This window comes from Protopterus annectens, chromosome 6.part0 (genome assembly GCF_019279795.1).
Source record: "Protopterus annectens isolate FY-2018-M chromosome 6.part0, PAN1.0, whole genome shotgun sequence".
NCBI classification, from domain to species: domain Eukaryota; kingdom Metazoa; phylum Chordata; order Ceratodontiformes; family Protopteridae; genus Protopterus; species Protopterus annectens.
In genome coordinates, this window is record NC_056737.1 from 7141537 (window position 1) to 7164386 (window position 22850).

General features: G+C 43.4%; 1 protein-coding gene across 1 annotated transcript in view; it reads left to right on the top strand.

The window, feature by feature from the left end:
- The first annotated feature begins 808 nt into the window (after nt 1-808).
- Nucleotides 809-22850, top strand: part of BANF1 (BAF nuclear assembly factor 1) — a 38197-nt gene continuing 16155 nt past the window's right edge. The window contains exon 1 of the mRNA XM_044073791.1: nt 809-959. Within this exon, the coding sequence (XP_043929726.1) occupies nt 834-959 (126 nt within the window). The 5' untranslated portion in view covers nt 809-833. The remainder of the gene's footprint in view (nt 960-22850) is intronic.

Below are 22850 nucleotides of genomic sequence, written 5' to 3' on the forward strand. Positions count from 1 at the left end.
TACAGCACTGGTATCCATTACTGAGAAGTCTGGTACAGAAGCCTCCATGGCCTTTGCCTTTGATTCCTCATCTGTTGTCCCAGGAGGACAGTCATTTGCTCAATGTCAAGCTTCACTCTCTTCACCTAACAGCATGGCATATTCTGTTTTAAACCATAAAGGGTCTCAACTTCCACAACAAGTTTTGAATGTGATTTTGGAAGCTAGACGGCCTAGTACAAGGAAAGTGTACGCAGATAAATGGAAGAGATTTTTATTTTGGAGTGCAGCTAAGGATTTGGATGTTTCTGAGCCTGATTTAAGTGTGGCTCTTCAATATCTTACTGAGTTATTGGATGCCACTGAAATGGACAAACTGGATCCTTCAGGATGTGTCTAGAAGGGGAATCTTATAGAACGTGGTGTCTAAACCTCCTACAAAAGGATGCTAGACAAGCCCTCAAAAATAGTGCATTTAAAATTCTGTCCCCTTGGAAGCAGGGTTAGGTGTGGTGGTGTAGAGGAAACTGAAAACGAGTTGTATCATTGTGGTATTTAGAATTCGCTTTTAGTTCTTACTGTACTGCAGTAGTACTCATGTTAACATGTGCCTCCAGGTGATGTCAAGCTTTAATTCCTATAATGTGGTTTAGCTATATATGTCAGAGTTTGTGTAGTGTTGGGCAAAACAATTCACTGAAAGTCCACTGCAGTTTGTTTAAAAATGTAGCATTTCAGTATCCAGATCTTCCTTAACTGCCTTGCTTTTGTTGGCTGTGGCACTACTGGTCACTCATGAGCATAAATGATTTTTGTGTGTTCTCTTTCAGAAGTGCTACTGAAATTTGGACAGTATGTCATCCACTTCTCAAAAACACCGTGATTTTGTAGCCGAGCCTATGGGAGAAAAGCCTGTAGATGCTCTTGCCGGAGTAGGAGAAGTGTTAGGAGGCAGACTTTCAAACAAGGGTTTTGACAAGGTATGTAGAAAGTGATGGAACTGTATCCTAATGATATATTTGCTTTTTGTCACTAATGGTGTTTAAGTATAGTTTATTCCTGAAATGTATTCCACATTGCACTTAATGGGTCGGGTAAGACCATGGTGTTCTAAAATAGCTTGGCAAAATGCTAGTAGACAGCAAGCTGCATTTTTCATCTCATTTAATGGTGATTAAGGCAAGGGTCAAATTGTAGTGCTTGTATGCCTGCACAGCCTGTAGCCAAAGGGAGTGGAGGCAGAGGGACAGTTGTACAGTGTCATGGTGAGCTGGTGGTTGGTTTCTTGGTTTTTCTTTTGTAGAAGTGTGGAAGGTTTTTGCCTCTTTGTACTGCTTAAATGGTTCAGAGACAGTATTTGAGCCTGTGGGGGCTGCACGCATTTCTTGGAAGAGTGGAGAACTACATATTTTCTTAACAGTTTCTCCCCCCACACACCTTGCACAAGAAACCTGAAGTATATTTTCTTTACTTTTTTACTACCTCTACCTGTCAATAGTATTTTTGAGTGGGTGAATTTACTGCTTTGCAACACCCATTTTTTTTCCCCCTGTAATTTCATCTTTCATAACCAATTCACGAAGAGTGGTTATGCATGTTCAAACTAGCATTGGGGGGGGGGGGGGTCAAAAGCTTGAGCTCCACTCCTTGCTTGCATAATGCATATTCATTCCTCTTTGCCACTCTTGTTTACTGCTAACGAGCATTGCATGGATCCTCCACTGCTAGTGTGTTCTGTGTTCTCTTGTGTGTGATTACTAGTTTTTTTTTAACTGACTAATTCAGTTTCCTCCTCAGTCCCAACCTGTTTCCTTTTGCTGTAGGGTTGATTCATTTCAGGCCATCTTTTCTACAGGTGTACTGTTTTCTTGCTGTTTGCTGTTTTTGTAGTAGTATCAAGTGTGTGCCTGGCTACTATGTCCTCTTCCCACCCTTTTCAATGTTTCATTAAGTGCACAGTTACTGCAATAGATGGTTTGGTAAAACTTGGCTGCTGTTTTTCACTCCAGTCTTCGGTGGGCCATAGCATTTTTAAACCAAATGGGCAATGCCTTTGGTGCTTTAGGTGTAGCTATAAATTACACAATAAGACTCGCGCTACCTGTGTTGTCATGAGCCCTTGTGATGGATTATTTACAGACTTTGTATCTTTTGGCTTTTCCCGGTTAGGGGTCGCCACAGCAGATCTCCGGTCTGCTAATGATCGGTAGTTTTTTACGTGCAGAGTTACCAGCCCTGACGCGCACCCTTCAACAAAGGTATACCCATTCACGCACGTCTCCACGCAGAAGAAGCCCTAGCTGAGAATCGAACCAGACAGCGTCTTACTGTGAGGCGCCAACGCTACCGCAGCACCACCACCACGGGTATGATTATTTACAGACTGATACTTGTAAGAATTTTAATTTTGGTTCACATATTTGGTGGGGGTGTCTTTCTTTAGAAGAGAAATTGCAAAAGAAGAGGAGGAAGAAGAAAACTAGCAGAGGTTAAGCCCAAGTGATGGGACTGCTGTTTTCAAGTATTGAGAGAAGACCCAATACTTGCTAGAAATCTGCCACGTTGGGAACCAGGAATCTCCTCTTGGCTTCTCTAGCCTTGGGGTGCCTGCCTCTCCTTACCTCTGTTTTCCAATGGAGAAGTCTGTAGGTGCCCTTTGGATCTGGTGTTCCACTATCAGTTATGTTTAGTAATGTAGGTTTGTACATAACTTTAACTGTTCATATAGGTAGGCAAGGATGATGAAGGCCTTGTTCAAAGCCCAGTTTGAACTTTGTGCTGTCCTTGCCCTTTTTGTTTTCAGTGCACCTAGAGAAAGGCATCCCCTTTACACATCTTGCTTTTACCCTAGGCCTAGTTTTGGTGCCAGGAGTATAAAACAGCTTTGAAAGACCAAACACATGATGTGTCTAAAAAAGATAAAAGAAATGTAGTGTCAAAACATTTTAGTTGAAGTACCCATCAGTTTGTTTTATTGTGCTACAACTTAATGTCAATGTCCGCATTAGAGGTGGTGTCGGCACTAAAACAGTGCAACTCTAAAATCCATTTTGTTTCAATACAAAGTGACAGAGGTAAGGTTCTAAATGTTTGTTCCTTTAAAGACCACTCTTTAGGTCACATGACCTCAAGAGGTAGACCTGAAACGGTGTTTAAGCAGCATTTTATACCCATTTGATTAGATCTGAAGAAGCACCTGGATAGGTGTGAAAGTGCTTGATAAGTTGTCCATCTCTCCTTCGTTCTTGCTGTTTGGGTTCGGAGCCAATCCTTTGCTCCGACTCTGCCATCTTGTATAGCTTGAGAGCTGTTTACTGGCTCGAGGCTACCCCTTATCCCAGTATGCCTAGTGTCGGCTACCCAGATCTCGTTTGCTGCTTCAGCTGCGAGGTTGCTTCGTTACTGGCTCAGGCTTTAATCTGTCAAGTTTTTTATCAAGTTTTTGTCTAGCTATATTACTTTATCCCTTATCGCTTTCTTGTGTTGTAGCTTTATTGGCCGTCGCTCCATAAGTCGCAGGCCTTCCGTTTCCCCTGAACTCGCCCCCCCCCCCCCCTTCAAGGACAGCCGTTTAAATTAGAGGCTCTCCTTTCTGTTCCAAGACTATTTCTTAGTTTAGTAGTATAGCATTTTCTGGTGGTAGTTAGGAAAATGTCTAAGATACCAATGTATCTGGCTTCAAAGTGTGTGACTCCTGCTGTCAGAAAATGTATGACAGGCACACTAGTTGTGTCTATTGTTTGGGTGCTGTTGACCTGCAGGACTCCTGTTCTACATGTCCCCCTTTTTAGTCCAAGGGTCCTGCAGGAGCGCAAAAACAAATTTAATCCTTCGGGGATTATTGAAGCTTCAGGATTCTCCGGCTAAAAGTACTCTGCCAGCGGAATCCCCCAAGTCTGACAAGCTGTCTGCTCCATTTTCGGAGCAGACTCCTTTACTTGACCGGCCAAGTATGTCCGTGCTGGCTGGCACCGACAAGGCAACTCCTCTGTTCCATGTGATATTTCTGAGCCATAAGAGACTGAGGTCTCTGTCCTTGGAGCCCATCCACTCGGCACCTCTGTCACCCTTGTTAGAGTGAACGTAGCCATCATTCTTTCCACATCATGATCTGATAATGAAGGATTGAGAGGAGTGGGGAGAGTAGCAAGTTGCTAAAGTCACAGGCACTGGCAAAATTACTGTCCAGCCCACCTCCAAGGGTATCTGCTCCAACCGCCTCTATTTCCATTCCTCCTCCGACTACATTTAGCTCTGAGCCAGAGACCATGTATGTATCTGCAGGTAGTAGAACCGTCGGCGCCGATAGTCATATTTCCTTAGGTTCCGATTGCCTCGATTGTACCTTCTATCGAGGGATCTGGGTGCCAGGGCGTCGGCTCAGAGGGGGGAGTGGCATCAGACCCTTGTCTGACTCAATTCTCCCCCTCGGAGCTTCGGCGCAGGTGAGCTTGGCTCCAACATCTGCCTTGGAGCTGTCACTTTCGATGCAGAGAAGGACTCCTGTTTCTTCGGAGCCGCTTTCTCTGCATGGGGCAGTGTGTGCTGTCCCCTGAAACTGCTCTAATGCCAGCTCCATCCGCTCCTCCCCCCTGGTGTCTGTTCCAACCTCTAACTCCAGACCCCAAGCATAGGGAACCTATGCCCCAGGACACCCCATTGGGTGATCCCTCTTCCGAAGCCTCCCTTGATCACTCTGAAGAGCCTCCCTGGAAGAAGTGCAAGAGGAAGCACATAGACTCTCATATCTATCTGAGGCAACACTCAAGGGTGAATTGGAAGGGTCCCCCTCTGAAGAGGTTTCCTTTTCGGACTTCCTTGAAATGCTTAGAGGAAGGACTGGACTTTCCTAGCCCCCACAGAGGACAAGTCTGTATACCTGGATGCATTTGGTTCTTTACCTTCCACCTCCTGGGTATCTCCTTTCAATCCACTCATGTCTGTAGTGGCTTGAAAGGCTTGGTCAGCTCCAGATTCCAGAACCTATTCCGATAAGACTAAACAAATTTATTACAGCCCCCCAGGACAAACAGTTCCTCTCCAAAGGTGTGTCCATTGATGCCATGGTGGTAGCAGCAGCCATGCAGAAACCTCTTCATCCTCCAAACAGTGCGTCTCGGACTATGCACAGATATGGAAAGCAAATGTTTGCTTCAGCGACCTTTTCAATGAGGTCCCTGAACTGTCTATGCCATTTTACATGCCTTCAAAGGGAGCTCCTGAAAAAGCTTGGAGATGCCCTTCAAGATCCTACAGCTGAGGGAGTAGCAGCCAAATTAGCTTCTCAGCTTGCGACTCTTAATTCCACAGTCAACTCCTCCATGAGGCTGACTTCCTAATGCAGCTGATGGAGCAAGCAGAGCTGCAGGGACAGGTGTGGCTCTCAGACATGCTTGGATGCGGCTGTGTCAGTTTGTGGAACCCTTTCATCCTTCACCAATACTCCTTTTGATGGCTCCTTTCTCTTTGGTGCTCAGGTGAGACACCTTGACCAGCTGTGAGCAGGAAGGCAGCTCTCTGCCGTGGGAGTTTTTCCAGACTTATCCCAAGGGTCAGAAGAGTTGAAAGATGCGGTTCCGAAAATCCCAGGGACCCTTGCCTGACTCGCATGATTTTTTTCCCCCAGGGGCAGAGGGGGAAAACAATAACAGATGCCCTTGTGGCAGAGGGGGGCCGCAAAACCAGGGTGATAGAGAAACCACCTCTGCCAAGCCCTTCCAGCATCCCTGAAGGGTTGCCAGACTGCTCACCTCTGGAGGCAGTCGGGAAGACTTTCGCTGTACCCAAAAGCCTGGCAAAATATAACAAGAGACAGACTGGTACTATCCATTTATATTCGGAGGTTACAAAATTCCCTTCCTCAATCCCCCATAGAATCAAAAAAGCCCATCCCAGATGTCCCACCCAATCAAGCAGTCACAGAAGTTTCAAGACTGCTAGAAAAGAGCCATTCAAGAAGTCCCCGCAGACAAACTAGGATCTGGAACTTATTCAGACCCAAGATTCTTTTTAATACCCAAAAAGACAGGGGACTGGAGATGGTGACACTGCAGTCCATTTTCCCTTTTCTGGGTCAGGACAATTGGGTATGCTCGATCTTCAGGATGCGTAGTACCATATCAAAATGAACAGATGCTCCAGAAGACTTCTTCACTTCTGGGTAAGGGCCAGTCATTACCAGTTCAGAGCTACAGTCATTACCAATTCAGAGCTCTGCCCTTTGGTCTCACCTCAACCCCCCAGGGTGTTCAAGTGTATGGCAGTAGTCACAGCTCATCTTGAAGCATCAAGGATTCCAGGTATTTCCCTATCTAGACTGGCTCCTGACTGCTACCACCAAACATCAACTCTTAGAGGCACGGGGATTGTACCATCACATCATGCAGTCAACTAGGCATTACAGTAAATTTCGAAAAATCTGCCTTGTTGCTCCGTCACACTATCACATACATAGAAGCAGAATTAAACAAAAATGTTTGCAAGATTACCACAGGAAAGAGTTTCCACTATTCGTCAAAAAGTGTTAATCCTAATGCAGAGCAAAAGGATTCAAGTCAGATATGTCCTCCAAGCTCTAGGCTTCATGGCAGCTGCCATTCTTGTCCCATTAGTGCATTTCCACATGAGAATCCTTCAGTGGCTTTTCATGCAGTGTTTTTTTTCCAGGAGCTACCCATGTCTCACATGATCCTGATCAGAAACCTGCAAAAGGCACCTTTCTTGGTGGATGGTCTCCCCACTAGTAATTCAGGGCAGACCTTTCATACAACCCCCTCTGGTAGCCACAGTGACCATGGACACCTTCCTGATAGGGTGGGTGGGGCATTATCTAGGCAGGTCAGTCCAAGGCACTTGGCAACCTCGCGAGTACCATCTGCATATCAGTGTCTTAGAAAAGAGCAGTGCTCCTAGTGTTGCAAGCCCTTCAAGACTCTCTTCCTTCCGTGACCATTGCAATCCAAACTGACAAGTCAGTGGTATGGTACATCAACAAACAGGGCGGGACCAGGTCTTACCCCTTGTGTCGAGAAGCAGTCAAGACTGTGTGGCAATGGGCGATTTCCTCCCAACGTTTTCCGATAGCAACGCACATCCTTGGGAAATCCAGCGTCCTAGCAGACAGGCTCAGAGCTATCCTCATGCCTCAGAGCTATCCTCATGCCTCACGAGTGGTTTCTGAATCGGGAAGTTGCGGATCTTATCTTCTGCAAATGGGGACAGCCTTGCTGCAATCTATTTACCATTCCTCTCAAATGCAGCAGCTACTTCTCCCTACTTCCTCTTCCAGGTCATATACCAGCAATGCTGTAGTCCACGATTTGGCCTCAAGGACTCCCATTACACTTTTTTCCCCCGTAATACCAAGACTCTCAAAGCAAAATTGTTGGGTTGCAAAATGATCCTTATTGTCCCATATTGGACCTGGTTCCAGATCCTGATTCATCAATCAGGTAGGTTGCACCAATACCTTCACTCCAGCTCACAGCTTGATTACTCTTCCAACCTTAGCCGGGCTTTCCACTATCTCCCCAGCAGTCTGTGATATTGTTGCCTCGCAAGTCTACTACAAGGAAAACGTATGCTAGTAAACAAGCTTTCTTACTGGGCAGATTCTAGAAATTTGGATCCTTTCTCGGCCCCAGTCCATGAAATTCTTGAATTTCTAGCACAACTCTGTCTGGTGTGGCTTCTGCACCATTAGAGTACAGCTAGCTGCCATTTCTAATTTTCATATCGGTATGTTTAATTCTAGCATAATGTCTCGAGTTCTGCAAGGCCTTTGAGAGGAACATCTCTTCTTAGACCCCCAGTTAGAGATCCTCTTCCTCCTTGGGATCTCAATTTAGTGTTAGCTTCCTTAATTTTGCCTCCCTTTGAACCAGCAGCATCATGTTCTTAAAATTTCTTTCTTGGAAGACAGCAAGGCGGAATACAAGCTCCATCATTTGGATGTGCTCAGACAATTGCATTTTTACCTCCATAGAACTAAGTCAGACCAGTTATTTCTTAGCTTTCAACAAACGAGGCCTTCCAGTTTCTAAGGTCACCTTATCCAGATCGTTATGATACGATTGCCTTTATTTCAGTTACGAAATAAAGCGCTACCAGCTAAACCAAAAGTCATTCTACTAGAGCATTAGCCATTTCTGTAGCCTTTCAGTCTGGGTTGCCCATAGACTTTGTGCAGCTGCCACTTGGGCAAACCCTCGCACATCTCTCATTACAAGGTGGATATGGTCTCTGCTGTTCTGAAGAGTCTGTTCCAATGAGCCACCCGGGATTTTAGATGTTAGGGACGCTGTCCCAAACAGCAAGAACTAAGGCGAAATGGACAACTTAACATGAAGTTATGTACCTACCATAACATTCCATGTTGGCGGTCCTCATCTCTCTTTCCTTCTGGCATCCCCCCCCCCCCTTTACAGGATTGAGGAGTTCCTTTTTGTTTTCACTGGCTGAGTATATCTCATTACTTCACATGCCAGGTAATTTTATGAGACTCTTCTTGTTTAGGTGTATTGGACAACCGGTTTTTAGGTAACTGGTTGCTCTACTTATGTCCTAGTGTGCGCTATCATAAATGATCTGGGTAGCGGACGCTGGGCATTCTGGGATAAGGGGTAGCCTCGAGCCAGTACACAGCTCTCGAGCTATAGAAGATGGCCTAGTCTGAGCCGAGGATTGGCTCCGAACCCAAACAGTGAGAAGGAAGGCAAGATGAAGGCAACTAACATGGAACGTTATGGCAGTTACATAATTTAACATTCTTATGCTGTTTTTATTAAAATTTGGAACTGCTACTTTATTGGATTCAGATGCATTGACCTGTTGTCCTTTTATCAGGAGTTTTAATTCCATGTTTGGAAGGACTGTGGAAGGGAAGAGGAGGAAAAGGGGAACAAAGTCAAATTTCTGTGTTGCATTTCCAGTTACACAGTATCGATTGTTTTTATTAAAAATTGACTTTTTTTTATGTAGACATTGTGGTGCAAAAGGAGGAAATAAAGATGGGTGAAAACATGTTAAGGCTAATCTTGGCTGGTTGAGGTGGGGGGATGGGTGTAAAAGCGCACAGATCACAGTATATGTAGGGGTGGTTTATTTTGCGTGGGTGAATGTTTGGATTACGACCCTTGGCTTAATCTAATTTGAAGTGGAAATAAGTAAATATGAGAAGTTTTCCTTAAACAGTAAATGTTTCAACTGGTCTTTCAGGCTGTAGCAGAGGGCTGTTTGTCTTTATTTTTTTTTTACCTTAAGATTCCATGAGGACAGGCTGATAGGGCAATAAAAAGACTGGTTTCTTTAAAATTTAAGTTGATTTCTGAAAGCATGCATGTTTTCACATGGGGGACGGGTTAAGATGTGTTTGTGTTTTTCTACACAATTACTGTAAGTAGAAGCACAGGCATAACGTACATCTTGGCTCTAATGACCTTAATTTCTGGTTAACTAGAGCCTGTTTTCTCTGGGAGAAGTGTCCCTATTAAGAGGGTTAAACTTCATTGTTTGAAGATGTATATAGTTTGTATTAAGTCAACAGGTTATGGGATATTCTGTGGGATTTATTAAAACCATGTTATAAATGTGACATGGGTTCTAGTGTTGGCGGGGGGGGGCAAAATTAACCTGCCAAACAATGGGTGCATGCATCACAAAGATGAAAATAATTTTTTTAAAAACTTTATAAAATAGGTGAGTAATAACTTCTTGGAGAAGTAGAGACGAAAGAGTATATTAAAAAAAAAAAAAAAAATGAATAGTTCTACAGGAGACCTATTTGGAAAGAGCTGAACGTTTGAATTTGATGCATTTTGGGGTGGATATTTTGCAGAATATCATGAACAAATGAGTACTTCAATTGCTACAGCAGCTCCATAACTGGTTTGGGGGATGGATGATGGCAGACTTGTGGTAGAATGGTCTACTGGCAAGAGGGGATTATGCTGGCATGTATTTGCATTCCACATAAAATTCCTTTTTATGGAGTTTACATTTTTTGAGACCTCTGCTTTCATTAGGGGATGTTACTTGTACATGGGGACTGGAATTGAATTCTCAACAATTATGTATGTGGTGGGGTCTAGAAGGGAACATGAGGGCATGTTTTCTGGAGAAATTTGAAAGTGAATTTAGTACTTTGAAAGACTTGGAAAACAAAGTATCATCACCGAGCTGGATTAGACTGACTTTTTAAATTTCATAAATATGTATTTAATTTTGACACCTGATAACTTCTAGGTCCTTTGCCAATAAATTACCAAGATAAAAATGCAGGAGAGGAATCTTAAAGAATGGGTAGTGGAAATTTATTTTTGTTTAGGGAAGATGGGGAAAGTACTCTGCAGGTTTATAGCTAATAAGTATGATAACATGACTTGAGAGTTTAAGTGGAGTAGAAATGAGAGAGAGCTGGTTAAGAATTATTTAGAGGGGCTGACAAGCATTACAAAACAAGGGGAATCTCCTAGAGCAAGAAGAGGTCTAGAAGAACAGGTCCAGTTGCAGAGTGCTAGAGTACCTGGTTAATATGCATGTGTTTAGAAAAATTGCTGTTGAGCAACTTTTTTTTTTTTTTTTAATAACTTCAGAGCACACAAACACTTGGGCAACAATGTAGACTTGTTTTTTGCCAAACTTTGGGAGCCTATAACAAAAATGACAAATTATCTTGTAGAGACATTTTGAAAATTTACACAAATTTGTAGTGAGCAGAAAAGTGAGGAAATCCAAGAAAGCTCAAATAGAATTATTTATGTAAGACTTTAAATATGCCAAGGTTGGTTAACATTTTAAAATGGGAGGTGACGCTGTAAAAAAAAATGTATAACCACTACAGGAAAGTTTCCAGGAATGGATGGTATTGCTGTAGAAGTTTGGAAGGAGGAAATTGATAAAGATCTGGAAGGTTTGCTTAACAGTATATTTTTAAAAGTAGGGGAGATGGGCCAATATCCTTAATTCAGGTTTATGAAGTCTCATTCTTTAGCGGTTATAGAGATGGGTGATGTCAAAATTTGATGTAGACCAGTGAGTTGTATGTGGAGGGGCATCAAACATTTGGCATTAATAGAACAATGATGTTCCAGAAGAAAAATGTATATAAAAAAAAATAATGTTCTTGGTGGACCTTGATCTAGTAATAAGATTAATTGGAATATACGAGGGCTTTGAGGAAAAAAATTAAAATGGAATGATTCATCTGGTAAGTTATGTGAACAGAGGCATCCTATTTCACCTTTTGTTTACATTATTTAGGACCATTAACAAAATGTGGACTCTGAAATTAAAGGATATAATTGGTATGGTGTTCAAGAAAAAAATGTCTATTTGCAGATTTTTGTATCTAGTGGAAGCAGAAAATGACATCTGTGTTGTGGAAATTGAGTCTGTTCTGATGAAATGAATATAAAACAAAGGCTATAGCTATAAACTATGTAACCACACAGATTGGTTCAGGAATACCCATATGTATTGGGACATGAAATGAGCTATAGCTATAAACTATGTAACCACACAGATTGGTTCAGGAATACCCATATGTATTGGGACATATTTAGGAGTAAGGATTAAAAAGGATTCTGTTATGGCAGCTAAGAATAATGTGGGAAGAGACTAAAAAGATAAGCTCTTGGCTGCGAATATGGATAGCAGGATACAAGACGAAAAAAATGCTGAATCCATTTTTGGTCTGTATAAAGGTCAGGCATATTTATCGACAAGAAAAGTGGATAGTAGTGAGGAATTGAAGGATTTTATTTGGGAGGGTAAGAGACAAAGATTCAAGTGGGATAAGCATAGTAGGAGGTTTAGAATTGTCTGGTATGAAGGGATATTAGTTACACACGTAAGGCACTATAATGCGCAAGTAGCAGAAAACTACAATCCAAAGTGGAAAGGGCTGAAGAAGTGGGAGGTAATTAAAGAAGTAAGGGAAGAGTGGGATTTTGGATGCAGATACTTGAGAGAGTCATACAGAATGTTGTATTTTATGAAGTAGCAGAAAGTCTACCAAGAAGTTAAGCCTCCAGTGGAGTGGAGAAAGATCTACTGACGGGAATGACTGCAGTTATGAATACAGAACATAGACAAGCGAAGTAACAAAGGTTGTCTGTCTTTCGTTTTTTCCCGGTAAGGGGTCGCCACAGCGGAACTCTGGTTCGCTAATGATTGGCAGTAGATTTGTACGAAACTGAGGTTCAAGCTTGACGCCCAACCTTCAACGAAGGCACGCCCATTTACACATGCATGTCTTTCGAACGCTACCCAACCGCGGAGAGGACATGCAGACTCCACACAGAAGGCACTCCCAAGCCCAGCCGAGAATCTAACGGGAGAACCTCTTGCTGTGAGGTAACAACGTTACCACCGTGGCATCTCAAAGTAACCAAGGTATTGAGAACAAATTGGAGGGAAAGGTAATGGAATGTGAAGAGGCCAAGAAGACCTTTTGGATTGCAGTCTAGTGATGGCCTTCCCCGTTGGGTATTGGTTAAGTATACACAGAGGGATGGGGGGATCCTAAATGAAAGACCTGCACTGGCTGAGCTTTCTAATTGATTCTTAATTGTACAATGTTTTACATGTCCTTATCTGTTTTACAGCTTCTGTTCTAGATTCAATCAGAAGAGGTCAGAAAAGGTTGAGAAGAGATGCAGATGTTCTTCGTTCCCCATTGCTGCAGTCCTATTGGTATAGTCGTCCAGTCGGAATACCAGAGAGAGGCTGACGCCGGTCAGGCGCGTGACATTAGACTGACGCCACCGGGTAGTAATGCGCGCATGACCGACGCATATCCTCAGTCTTTTGCCGCATGGTCCGATGCAGAAGCAGTTTAGTGCAGGTTGGCGTTCTGAAATATCGGAGTTTCAGACCGAAACAGAGTTACATTTTTTTTTCTTGCCTCAGTATTTAACGGATGTCAGAAAAGTGAATAACTGTATTTCTTGTGGGAAACAGATACCTCATAGGGATTACCATACCTTGTGTATACCTTGTTTAGGGCCTGAACGTTGGTTGCCGCCTGTGCTAGGTTTAACAAACGCACTATTAAGAGGAGGTTAGACTGTGCCAGGTTAGTGTTTGGGAAGAATTATAAAATGCCGCCGGATGCCCCAAGAAGCGCAAGGACAAAACAGCGGCCTAGGGTTGATGAACCGCAGTCCCCCGGACGCCGGTTCTTTAGAAGGCTCAGTGGAGCCAGAGGTTTTGCCAGGAGTTTCCATGGAGTCTCAGGCAGAAACTTTACTGTTACAGGATGTGCCTTCTCAGGAGGTAGGCCAGGCTGAGGGGCTTCTCAGGTAACTGTTCTTCCTCTTCCCAAGGTAGTTAGAGCCTCTCCTTCTGTTGCCAAAACTTCTTTGAGAGGTAGGCCAAGTTCAGCTTCAGTGGGGCTTCTCCTAGCATTTCGGGTTCTGTACCTAAGAAACATATGCTTAAAATGGCAGAAGATTTGATTACTATGATTAGAGGTTCTATGCCCCTCCTGATAAGAGGCCTAGGGTGGAACCGGAGTTTGATAGTTTTGAACAGTGTTCAGAGGCTTCAGAGTCTTCATGGAAGACTTGCAGGAGTATCCTACTTATTCTGATTCTGATGTGGATGATTCCACTCCTACAGCTTCTCCTCCGAGGATTTCCAGAGACTCTGCATTCCATGAGGGAGCACTTTAAATGGGAAGGCCAGGATTACTCTGATTCCAGGAAAGGCTTAGGGAATTCTTGTTTTACCCCAGCATAGGCCCTTAGCTATTCCTCCTGTGTTGAATGTGGTGGAAGATGTTTTGCAGAGGCTTCCCTGAACCCTGACTCTTTGCCTCCTGCTCCTGTTAAGCCTGATAGGTATTATAGGGTGCAAGCTCATAAGTATTTGTTTAAGAGTCCTAGGGCGGACCCAGAAACTATTTCTCAAGGGCCTAAAGGTGTTAAGGCTTCTGTGGTTAAAAATCCTGTTCCCACTGATAGAGGCAAGGGCTTTGGATAGGTGGGGAAAGAAAGTGTATACTTCTTCCACTCTAGCCATGAGAGTTGAATTGTCAGTTTCACATGCTAAAATATCAGAATTATCTCCTTTCACAATTAAAATCTAAGGTGGATGCTGCGGAAGGTATTGAGTGTAAAGAGTTGCTGGATTTGGTTCATGTGTCTGAACAAGTGGGTAAGCATTCTTTGCAATGTGGTTTTGATGCTGTACAGGCCTCCTCGAGGGTGGCTGCTACTAGTTCTGTTCTTCGCAGGCATGCCTGGTTGAGGGATCAGAATTTAGCTGAGCATGTTAAGACAAGGATTTTGGATGCTCCTTTACAGTCTGATGTGTTGTTTGGATCGCCTGTGGAAGCAGTTTTAAAGAAAATGGAGGACAAAGCTAAGTCTATGCAAACTGTTAAAGATTTTTGCAGGTGCAGCCACCAAGTTTAGTAGAAATTGGCCTGCTAAGGGGTGGACATATCCTGCTTATGATTCCCAGTCTAGGGGTAGGTCTAGACGTGGTAGGGGCAGGGCTCAAGGTTCTTTAGGCCTAGAACAGGAGTTCACCTGCTCAGACTTCTGGTGAGGGTAGGGTCAGTCCTTTCAGAATAGACCCAATGACCTGTCTTTTCAGCTGCCAGTAGATTCTCGTCTGGCAGCTCTTTGGGAGGAAGACTGTCTCTTTTCAAAGAAAATTGGGATTTAATTACTCAAGACAAATGGGTGTTGGATATCATTCACCACGGTTACAGATTTTATTTCCATACAATGCCCCTTTCAAAGGCATGCCAGACGCCTCCTCCACAAAGAAAAGAGGCTCACAAGCAAGTTTCTCAGTTACTCCAGATGGGGCCATTCAGCCAGTCCCTGTATCAGAAAGGGGCCTAGGATTTTATTCTCGCCTGTTCCTAGTACCAAAGAAGGGAACACGTGGAGACCAATTTTGGATTTATCTCTCCTCACCACTTTTCTGGACATTCCCAAGTTCAAGATGTTGACGTTACAACAGCTTTTACCTCTGCTGGGCAAAGATCACTGGATGGTAACTTTAGATCTCAAGGAAGCTTACCTTCATGTGCCTATAAGGCTAAGTTGCAGGAAGTATCTCCGGAAATTCTCATTATCAGTTCTCTGCATTGCCCTTTGGCTTATCTACAGAGTATTCACAAAGGTTCTGGCTCCAGTGATAGCTTACTTCAGGCTTCAAGGAATTCAAATCTATCCTTACTTGGACGACTGCCTGATTCTGGCTCAAGAAAAGGAAGACCTTCTACAGCATCTGGAATATGTTATAGCAGTGCTAAGATGCCTAGGGTATTCTGTGAACTAAATAAAGTCCAGTCTAGTACCCTCTCAAGACATGTGCTTTCTGGGTGTGAGACTGAATACAGCAGCCCAGATGGCCTTTTTAACCCCTGACAAACAAAAGAGTCTATCACTTTACTTCCATCAACTATCTCATCAGTCCGTGCTGACTGCAAGGACAGTCCTTCAAGCATTAGGGTTCATGGCATCTTATTCTGGTGCTTCCCAATGCCAAACTGCATATGAGGAAGCTGCAATGGTATCTCAAAATGTATGGACACAGCACTGCCAGGATTTGGACACTGTCATTCAAATAATACCTTGCCTTCAAAAGAATTTTTGTGGTGGGCTCAGGAATGTCACCTAAACAAGGGACTCTCTGTGACCCGCCAGAGGCGAGTCAGATTTTAACGACAGATGCCTCGGACATTGCTTGGGAGCTCATCTAAATGGAAAGTGGATACAAGACAAGTGGCCTGCCAGACTACAGCATCTACATATCAACATGAAGGAGATGTTAGCAGTCCAGTTTGCATTAATGGCTTTCAAGGAGTTACTTCTTCCAGGGCAGGTGTTGATTCTAACAGACAACACAACTGTCATGTGGTACATCAACAAGCAAGGGGAACACATTCTTATCCTCTATGCAGGCAAGCGATGATTTTATGCGCGACTGCGCTTAGCTTGCAACATACTCTTCAGGCAAGGTTTCTGCCAGGCGCACAGAACTCCTTAGCAGATGTGTTAAGCAGACAAATCATGGATCCCCGCGAGTGGAAACTGGATCTTCATGTATTTCAGAGATTGACAGTGTCATGGGGAACTCCAGACATAGATCTGTTCGCTTCTCCACTAAACCACCAGCTGCCAAAGTATTGCACAAAGGGGTTTCATCACACAGCTTGGAAAGTGGATGCTCTGTCTTTCAGTTGGAAAAACCTTCATGTGTATGCCTTTCCACCTCTACCTCTTCTTCCAAAGGTACTATTAAAGGTCAGACAAGACAGGCCAAGGATGATTTTGATAGCTCCAGATTGGCCTCGCAACACTGGTACCCACTACTACGGAGTCTGGTAAAGAAGCCTCCATGGCCTTTACCTCTGATTCCTCATCTGTTATCTCAGAAGGACGGTCATCTGCTCAATGTCAAGCTTCACTCTCTTCATCTAACAGCCTGGCATATTCTGTGTTGAGACACAGCAGGTCTCAACTTCCTCAACAAGTTTTAAATGTGATTATGGAAGCTAGAAGACCTAGTACAAGGAAAGTGTACGCAGAAAAATGGAAGAGATTTTTATTTTGGAGTACAGCAAAGAATTTGATTTCTGAGCCTAATTTGAGTGTGGCTCTTCAATATCTTACTGAGTTATTGGACAAAGGTTTGTCCTTCTCTTCCATTAAGATTCATGCTGCATCAATTTCAGCTCACTATGATTGTGATCCACCATTGTTTTCGCATCCTTTGTTCAAGCAGTTTCTAGGGGCAAAGAATATAAGACCTACTCCTGCTTGGGATCTCAATTTTGTGTTGGAAACTTACCCTACAACTTTTTGAGCCTGCGGCTACTGCTGAATTGAAATACTTGTCATGGAAGACTGCTTTTCTGTTGGCTATTACTTCTGCAAGAAGGGTGTCTGAGTTGCAGGCCCTTATGGCAGTAGAGCCTTTTGATTTTCCATAAGGATAGGGTATCATTACGTACTAATCCTTCCTTTATGCCTAAGGTGGTTTCTAGTGTGGCTTTAAACCAAACTATTCATTTGCCTACTTTTATGCAGACCCCCAAAATAAAGGGGATAAGATTTTGCACACTTTAGATGTACACAGGCAATGCTATTATTTAAGCAGGACTAAGGATTTCAGGCAGTCTCAGCAGTTGTTTGTTTTTTTGCTTTGAGTTCACAGGGCAAGCCTGTGTCAAAACAAACTATTTCTAGGTGGATTGGCTTTTGCATTGCATTTTGTTATTCCCATCATGGCAAGGAGATTCCAGCTGGGATTAGGCCTCATTCCACTAGGGCTACTGCCACTTCAACAGCATTTCTAAGGGGTGGCAACTAAGGATATTTTGGAAGCAGCTACTTGGAGTTCAGTGCATACTTTCTCTAAGCATTATCACCTTCCTATCTACTCTAAGTCTAGGGCTGGTTTTGCCACAGCTGTTTTGCAAGGCATGTTGTCAGCTCCTGCTTCTTTATGATTTGCCAGCCTCCTTACCTCTGCTTTGGGATTCTACCCAATAGTAAGGACTGCAGCAATGGGGAAAGAAGAACATAGTACAGTTCTGTACCTACCATACATGTGGATCTTCGAGGTTCCCCATGCCCGCAGTCCAATTTACCCTCCCTCCTTCCCCTCTGTGTTTAGGGGTGGTTGTGTAGGTGAGGTTACATGCTTATATTTTTGTATATATTCTTGTATATATTGTACATATTTTTGGTGCAGGTATTTTGGGCCTTGTCTTTTAGGGTCTTCTGACATCTGGGGCAAGAAAAGACTGAGGATATGACGGGTCATGCGATAGTACCCTGACGTGACGCCAGTCTAATGCGCCCTGACCGACGTCAGCCTTATACTCTGGTATTCGGGCCGACTGGACGGCGGACTATACCCAATAGTAAGGACTGCAGCAATGGGGATCCTCGAACATCTACATTTATGGTAGGTACAAAACTGTACTTTCACAAACATTGGGCGGACATGCCTGTGGCTGTCATATGCAACAATACCTAGCAGACTTGAATTTTGCCTGGAAGTGTGTGTGCATATATATTTTTATACCCCAAGCAGACTCAGTTTCCCCATTCACTGGAGGGGAACTTTGTGATAGGGAAGGGGGTAACTGGGGAACATGTTTTGGGAGAAATGAGTTGGCAAGACGCTTTTTTGGTTGCTGGTATATAGGATCTTAATAGTCTAGTAAGGCCTTAAAGTTTAATTTTGATGGCTGCCAAAAAAACATGCTAGAAAGTGGAAGTCAGTCTAAAGCGCCTCTTCTCCGATAAAAAGTAGGAGTAAATTAGTAAAAAAAAATGGAGAAGCAATGCATGTTGGAAGAAGACAGGAATTGAAGAATAATTATGTAATGTTGCCTAGATTACAGGAAATACAGACATGTATGTGCTGTATGTTAATATGATCTTTTTAATATGGTTCGATTTAAATTTTATATAATTGTAAGTTTGTGCAAGTGATGAAGTAAGCCTCACCTCCTTATGGACCATCTCTTGTGTTGGCCTTCATGAGATGGCTCTCTGAGGAGACCCCCCCCCCCCCATCCACCCCCCTGGTGAAGGCTCTAGGGCTGTGGATCAAATAGGAACATGAGCTTTTGAATTTGGGTACTCCTGCCAAATTGCCAAAAACTGTCTGCATGTTCAGAGTGACTTGGAGAAGGTTAAAACAGTTCACACTGCTATTTATCAAATAGACTTGCAGGTTGCAGCCGTTGTCAGTATCCTTGAAGCTTGTTCCATATCACTGCAGATGGGAGCATCTGGGACAGTGACTGGTGTTGCCATAAGGAGGCATAGCTTTCTGGCTCTGCAGAAAACTTGGGTGTCTTTTGCCTCTATGCTCCCTTCTAATAGGTCCCTGTTAAACTGTAGGTGAAGTAAAGGTTGCTCGCTCTCCTCCATTGTGAGGATCTGTCTGGAATCAAAGGGCATAAAATATCAGTACTGTGGTGATAATTTCTTTTCTTTGGGGCCACCACCCTCCATGGCTTACTGTCATGACCCCCACCCAAAACTGTACAGGTATGGGTTAGGTCTTTCAGTTGAAATGGACAGGCTGAATCTTTTTTGAAAGCTGTTAACCCCAACAGTAGATCTTGATTATCCATGTAAGTTGGCTTTGGTATAAACGCCCTGCTTTCCCACTCAGTTGCTCTGTATTGCCTAATATAAGGCCCGTAAAGAACAGTGTGCGATGTCTGCACTAGCATGCATTCTTGTTTAGCTGGGAAATTATATCCATTGTGGGAGTGATGAGAATTTCACGATATGCCGGATTGGATCCCCGTGCAAGTTGAAGTGTTTGGATCAAAATCAAGACCCATCAGACCTTGGTGTGTAACTTTAATGCTGGACTCCTTTTTTTTTTTTTTTTTTTGAGGGGTTTATTTTGGTTTCTGTTCATCTAATTTTATAGATGCCCTGGAAGTTCACTTTCGTTTTTCTGAATGTGAATTTTAATCTTTGTGTTTGTAATGACTGCACCTCCTATTATGCATTTGGGTCTGTGTTCGACTACTGAAAAATATCAGCAAATAGCTAAATATTGAATGTAAAACATTTTAAACGTAACCTTACCAAATGCTTAGAACGTTGAAAAATCATTCATCAAATTTTGTCTAACATCGCAACCACAACCAACAAAGGTCCCTATCTCTCTCTAGAGAGTTTGGTGGTGGCTGCACTGTTAGCCAACTGTGGCCATTCCATGAATGATTTTTCAAAGTTATAAGTTTTGGTAATGTTACGTTTCAGTGTTTTTACATTCAGTATTTAGCTCTTTGCAGATGGTTTCTTTTTGCTAGCCTAACATGGACCCCATGCATTCAGCCTTCTGCGCAACTGTGAAGCGCATTTGCCAGAGATCACAGCAGATGTCCTTGTGAAACTGATTTTGGGAATCTGGGTCTCCAAAAACAAAATAGATTTCCACTTCATACATGCCTGTAGGTGATGCATGTGCTCCCCGCGAATCATAGTGGCTACCTCAATGCTGTAACAGCCCTGTAAATCCTAGTACATTTTATTAAAGGCTGCTTTATCCTGCGATAGAATGGTCACTTGTACTACAAATAGCATACTGAAAAAGCTACCTAGTGCTAATGGTAAACATCCCTACTGGGACCACTGTGCCTTTAATTGCTGGCTGCCTTTGTCTGCTGTTTGTTGTGCATTCCTTTGGTATGGCTGAATGTAGTCTTTCTCTAGCCTTTTGCTGAAATATTTAGCTTACCCCCACCCCTCCATTTTAACACGGTAGGCCTTGTGCACTGACCTGTTAAATCACTTCTGTTTTTTAATAGGTTTTAAATTGGAGAATCCTACTATGACAAACTAGCATTGTATCTTGACATTAGTTTGGACTTGTGTTCAATGTGATTTTCTTTAGTGTGGTAAATCTTTCAGCTTTCCATCCCCCAAAGACTGCAAATATGAGTCTTGTGTTACTAATGGTCAAAATGCAGAACACTAAACTTCAACTAGGTAAGGTTGCTTCACGAGTTAATGTTCTGATGTACCCAGTAGGTGACAAAACTTCAGTGTGGAATATGAAAGGCCTTGTAGTCAAAATGAGGAACTTTCCTCATGATGAGCTGCACTTTAAATTATGAAAAGTAGTATTGATTGGATACTCTAAATTGGCCCTAGGCGTGAGTGTGTGCGCCTTCTGTGGAAGGCTGGCAACTTGACACATTAAACCTCCACCGCTGATCATGAGCGGATAGGTGATCTGCTGTGGCAACCCCTAACTGGGAAAAGCCGAAAGAAGGTATTGGAATATAAATTCCTGAACTATCCACTTTTGTCTAGAAGTCTATGCTTTGGCTTGGCAAGAGTCTACCCATCAGAAGCAAAAAGGAGGAAGCTTTCTACATTCTGTTTTACTCCTGCACATTATTCTGTATGTATTGTTCCCTCAAACTTTTAATTTGTGTGACTTGCTCTTTTTGTTTCCTAAAGGTCCCAACTCCAGATGTTCATCGTGTTTCACTGTTGCTGTCCTAACCAATGGGTTATCCAGCTCCCGGTAGCCCTCTATCAGCCAGAGTACCAAAGGTAAGTAAAAATGTGTGCTGTCTTTGGTTGTAAAGGACGTCAGGGTGTCAAGCAGAAGGTGGCAGCCAACGTCACTTCCTCGGTCTTCCTTGCCACTGAGCCTGAAGCAGAAGCATTTCTTGCACGAGTACCGGTCGGCAGTTTACCTTTTGTGTTTCCGACTACGAAGTTGGAAGTCAACTACAGCTAAGTTCCCCACTGGGGATCCTCTTATTCTTGCCTTAATGAATGTCAGAAAAGGTTAATTGTCTTACCTGTGGAAAGCAGATTCCCCATGGAGAATTTCATTCCCATTGTATTTGTTTAGGCCTTTACCACGATGTTCCTAATTGTGATCTTTGTGCTTCCTTTAATCCACATACTATTTGTCGTCGGGCTAAGCTTTTAGCTAAGCATTTTGGAGTTTGGCCTAAGTTTGTTGGTATGGTGTCAGCTGGTCTTCAGGCTTCGGATATCCCCAAGAAGGGTAAGGCCCGCAACTGGCTTCCAAAGGTCAAGTCCTCGGATGATGATAGGTTGGTCGTCTGTCATGTGGTGGCCAGTGAGGCGTCTTTGCAGCCCCCTGCAGCCTTCAGATTTTCAACCGCAGGCCTCAGACAATTTCTGAGGTTCCCAGGCCCTCTGTGTCCATTTTGCCTTCTGAACTTCCACCTGTTGCCTCTTCAGCTGGATCTGCGAAGCTGACTCCGGTGAGACCTCAGTTCTTCGTTCAGACTGCAAGCTCATGCTGACTACTTCGGTTGCCTCCCAAGTCCTTTAGACTTGCAGGTACTTCTTCCAGTCGTAAGCCTGTGAAGAGCCAGGCTCAGTTTCCTCTCATTCCCCTCAATGGCTGACCGTTTGACTTTTTATTAGGGGTTCACAGCCGCCTCCTTCAAAAAGGGGTAGGGATGTCTGTCCTGGGGCTTTGTCCTTTTTCAAGTTCGGATACTTCTAGTATTTCTATGGATGAAGTTTCTCAAGCTCTCTCTCCTTTTGAGGATTCAGACGCAGAGGAGTCACATCCCTTCTGCTTCTCCTCCAGAAGATTTCTATTTTGGTGATACTTTAAATACTCCTCAGGGAACATTTTAAATGGGGAAAGTCAGGATTACCCCCTTTCTAAGAAAAGGATTAGGGACTTTTTGGATTTGCCTCCGCATAAGCATTTGTCTATTCCTCCTGTGTTGGAAGTGGTGGTTGATGTGTTTCTGGAAAATTCCTAGACTCCAAATTGCTCCCATGAAACTGACTGGTACTATAGAGTTCCTTCCTGATTCTCAGTCTTCTTTTCAGAAATCGTTGGCTGATCCAGAGGCTTTTTCTCAAGGCCCTAAAGGAGTTAAGGCCACTGTTACTAAAAATCCTGTTCCTTTTGACAGGGAATCCAGGAACCTAGATAGGTGGGGGTAAAAATGTTTATACCTCTGCCACTCTTGCTATTGGATCTACTAATTTGTCTTTTTCATATACTGAAGTACCAGCACCACACCTTGGAAGCTATTAAATCTAGGATAGCAGGTGCGTAGTCTAAGCATTCTTTACATTGTGGCTTTGACATTCTAGAAGCCTCCTGTAGGACCACAGCTACTGGCTCTTATTAGAAGGCACACTTGGCTCAGGGAGCAGCCCCTACCAGAACCTGTTAAGGCTAAGCTTTTAGATGTACCTTTGCATAAGGTCAGTGTTTTTGGCAGCAAAGCAGAGTAAGTGCTCAAGATGATGGAAGACAAGGCCAAGTCTATGCAGACTTTCTGTAATTTCAGCCTCCTCGCTTTAGCAGTAATTGCCCTTCTAAGAGTTGGACGTTCCCTGATACTAGCAGAC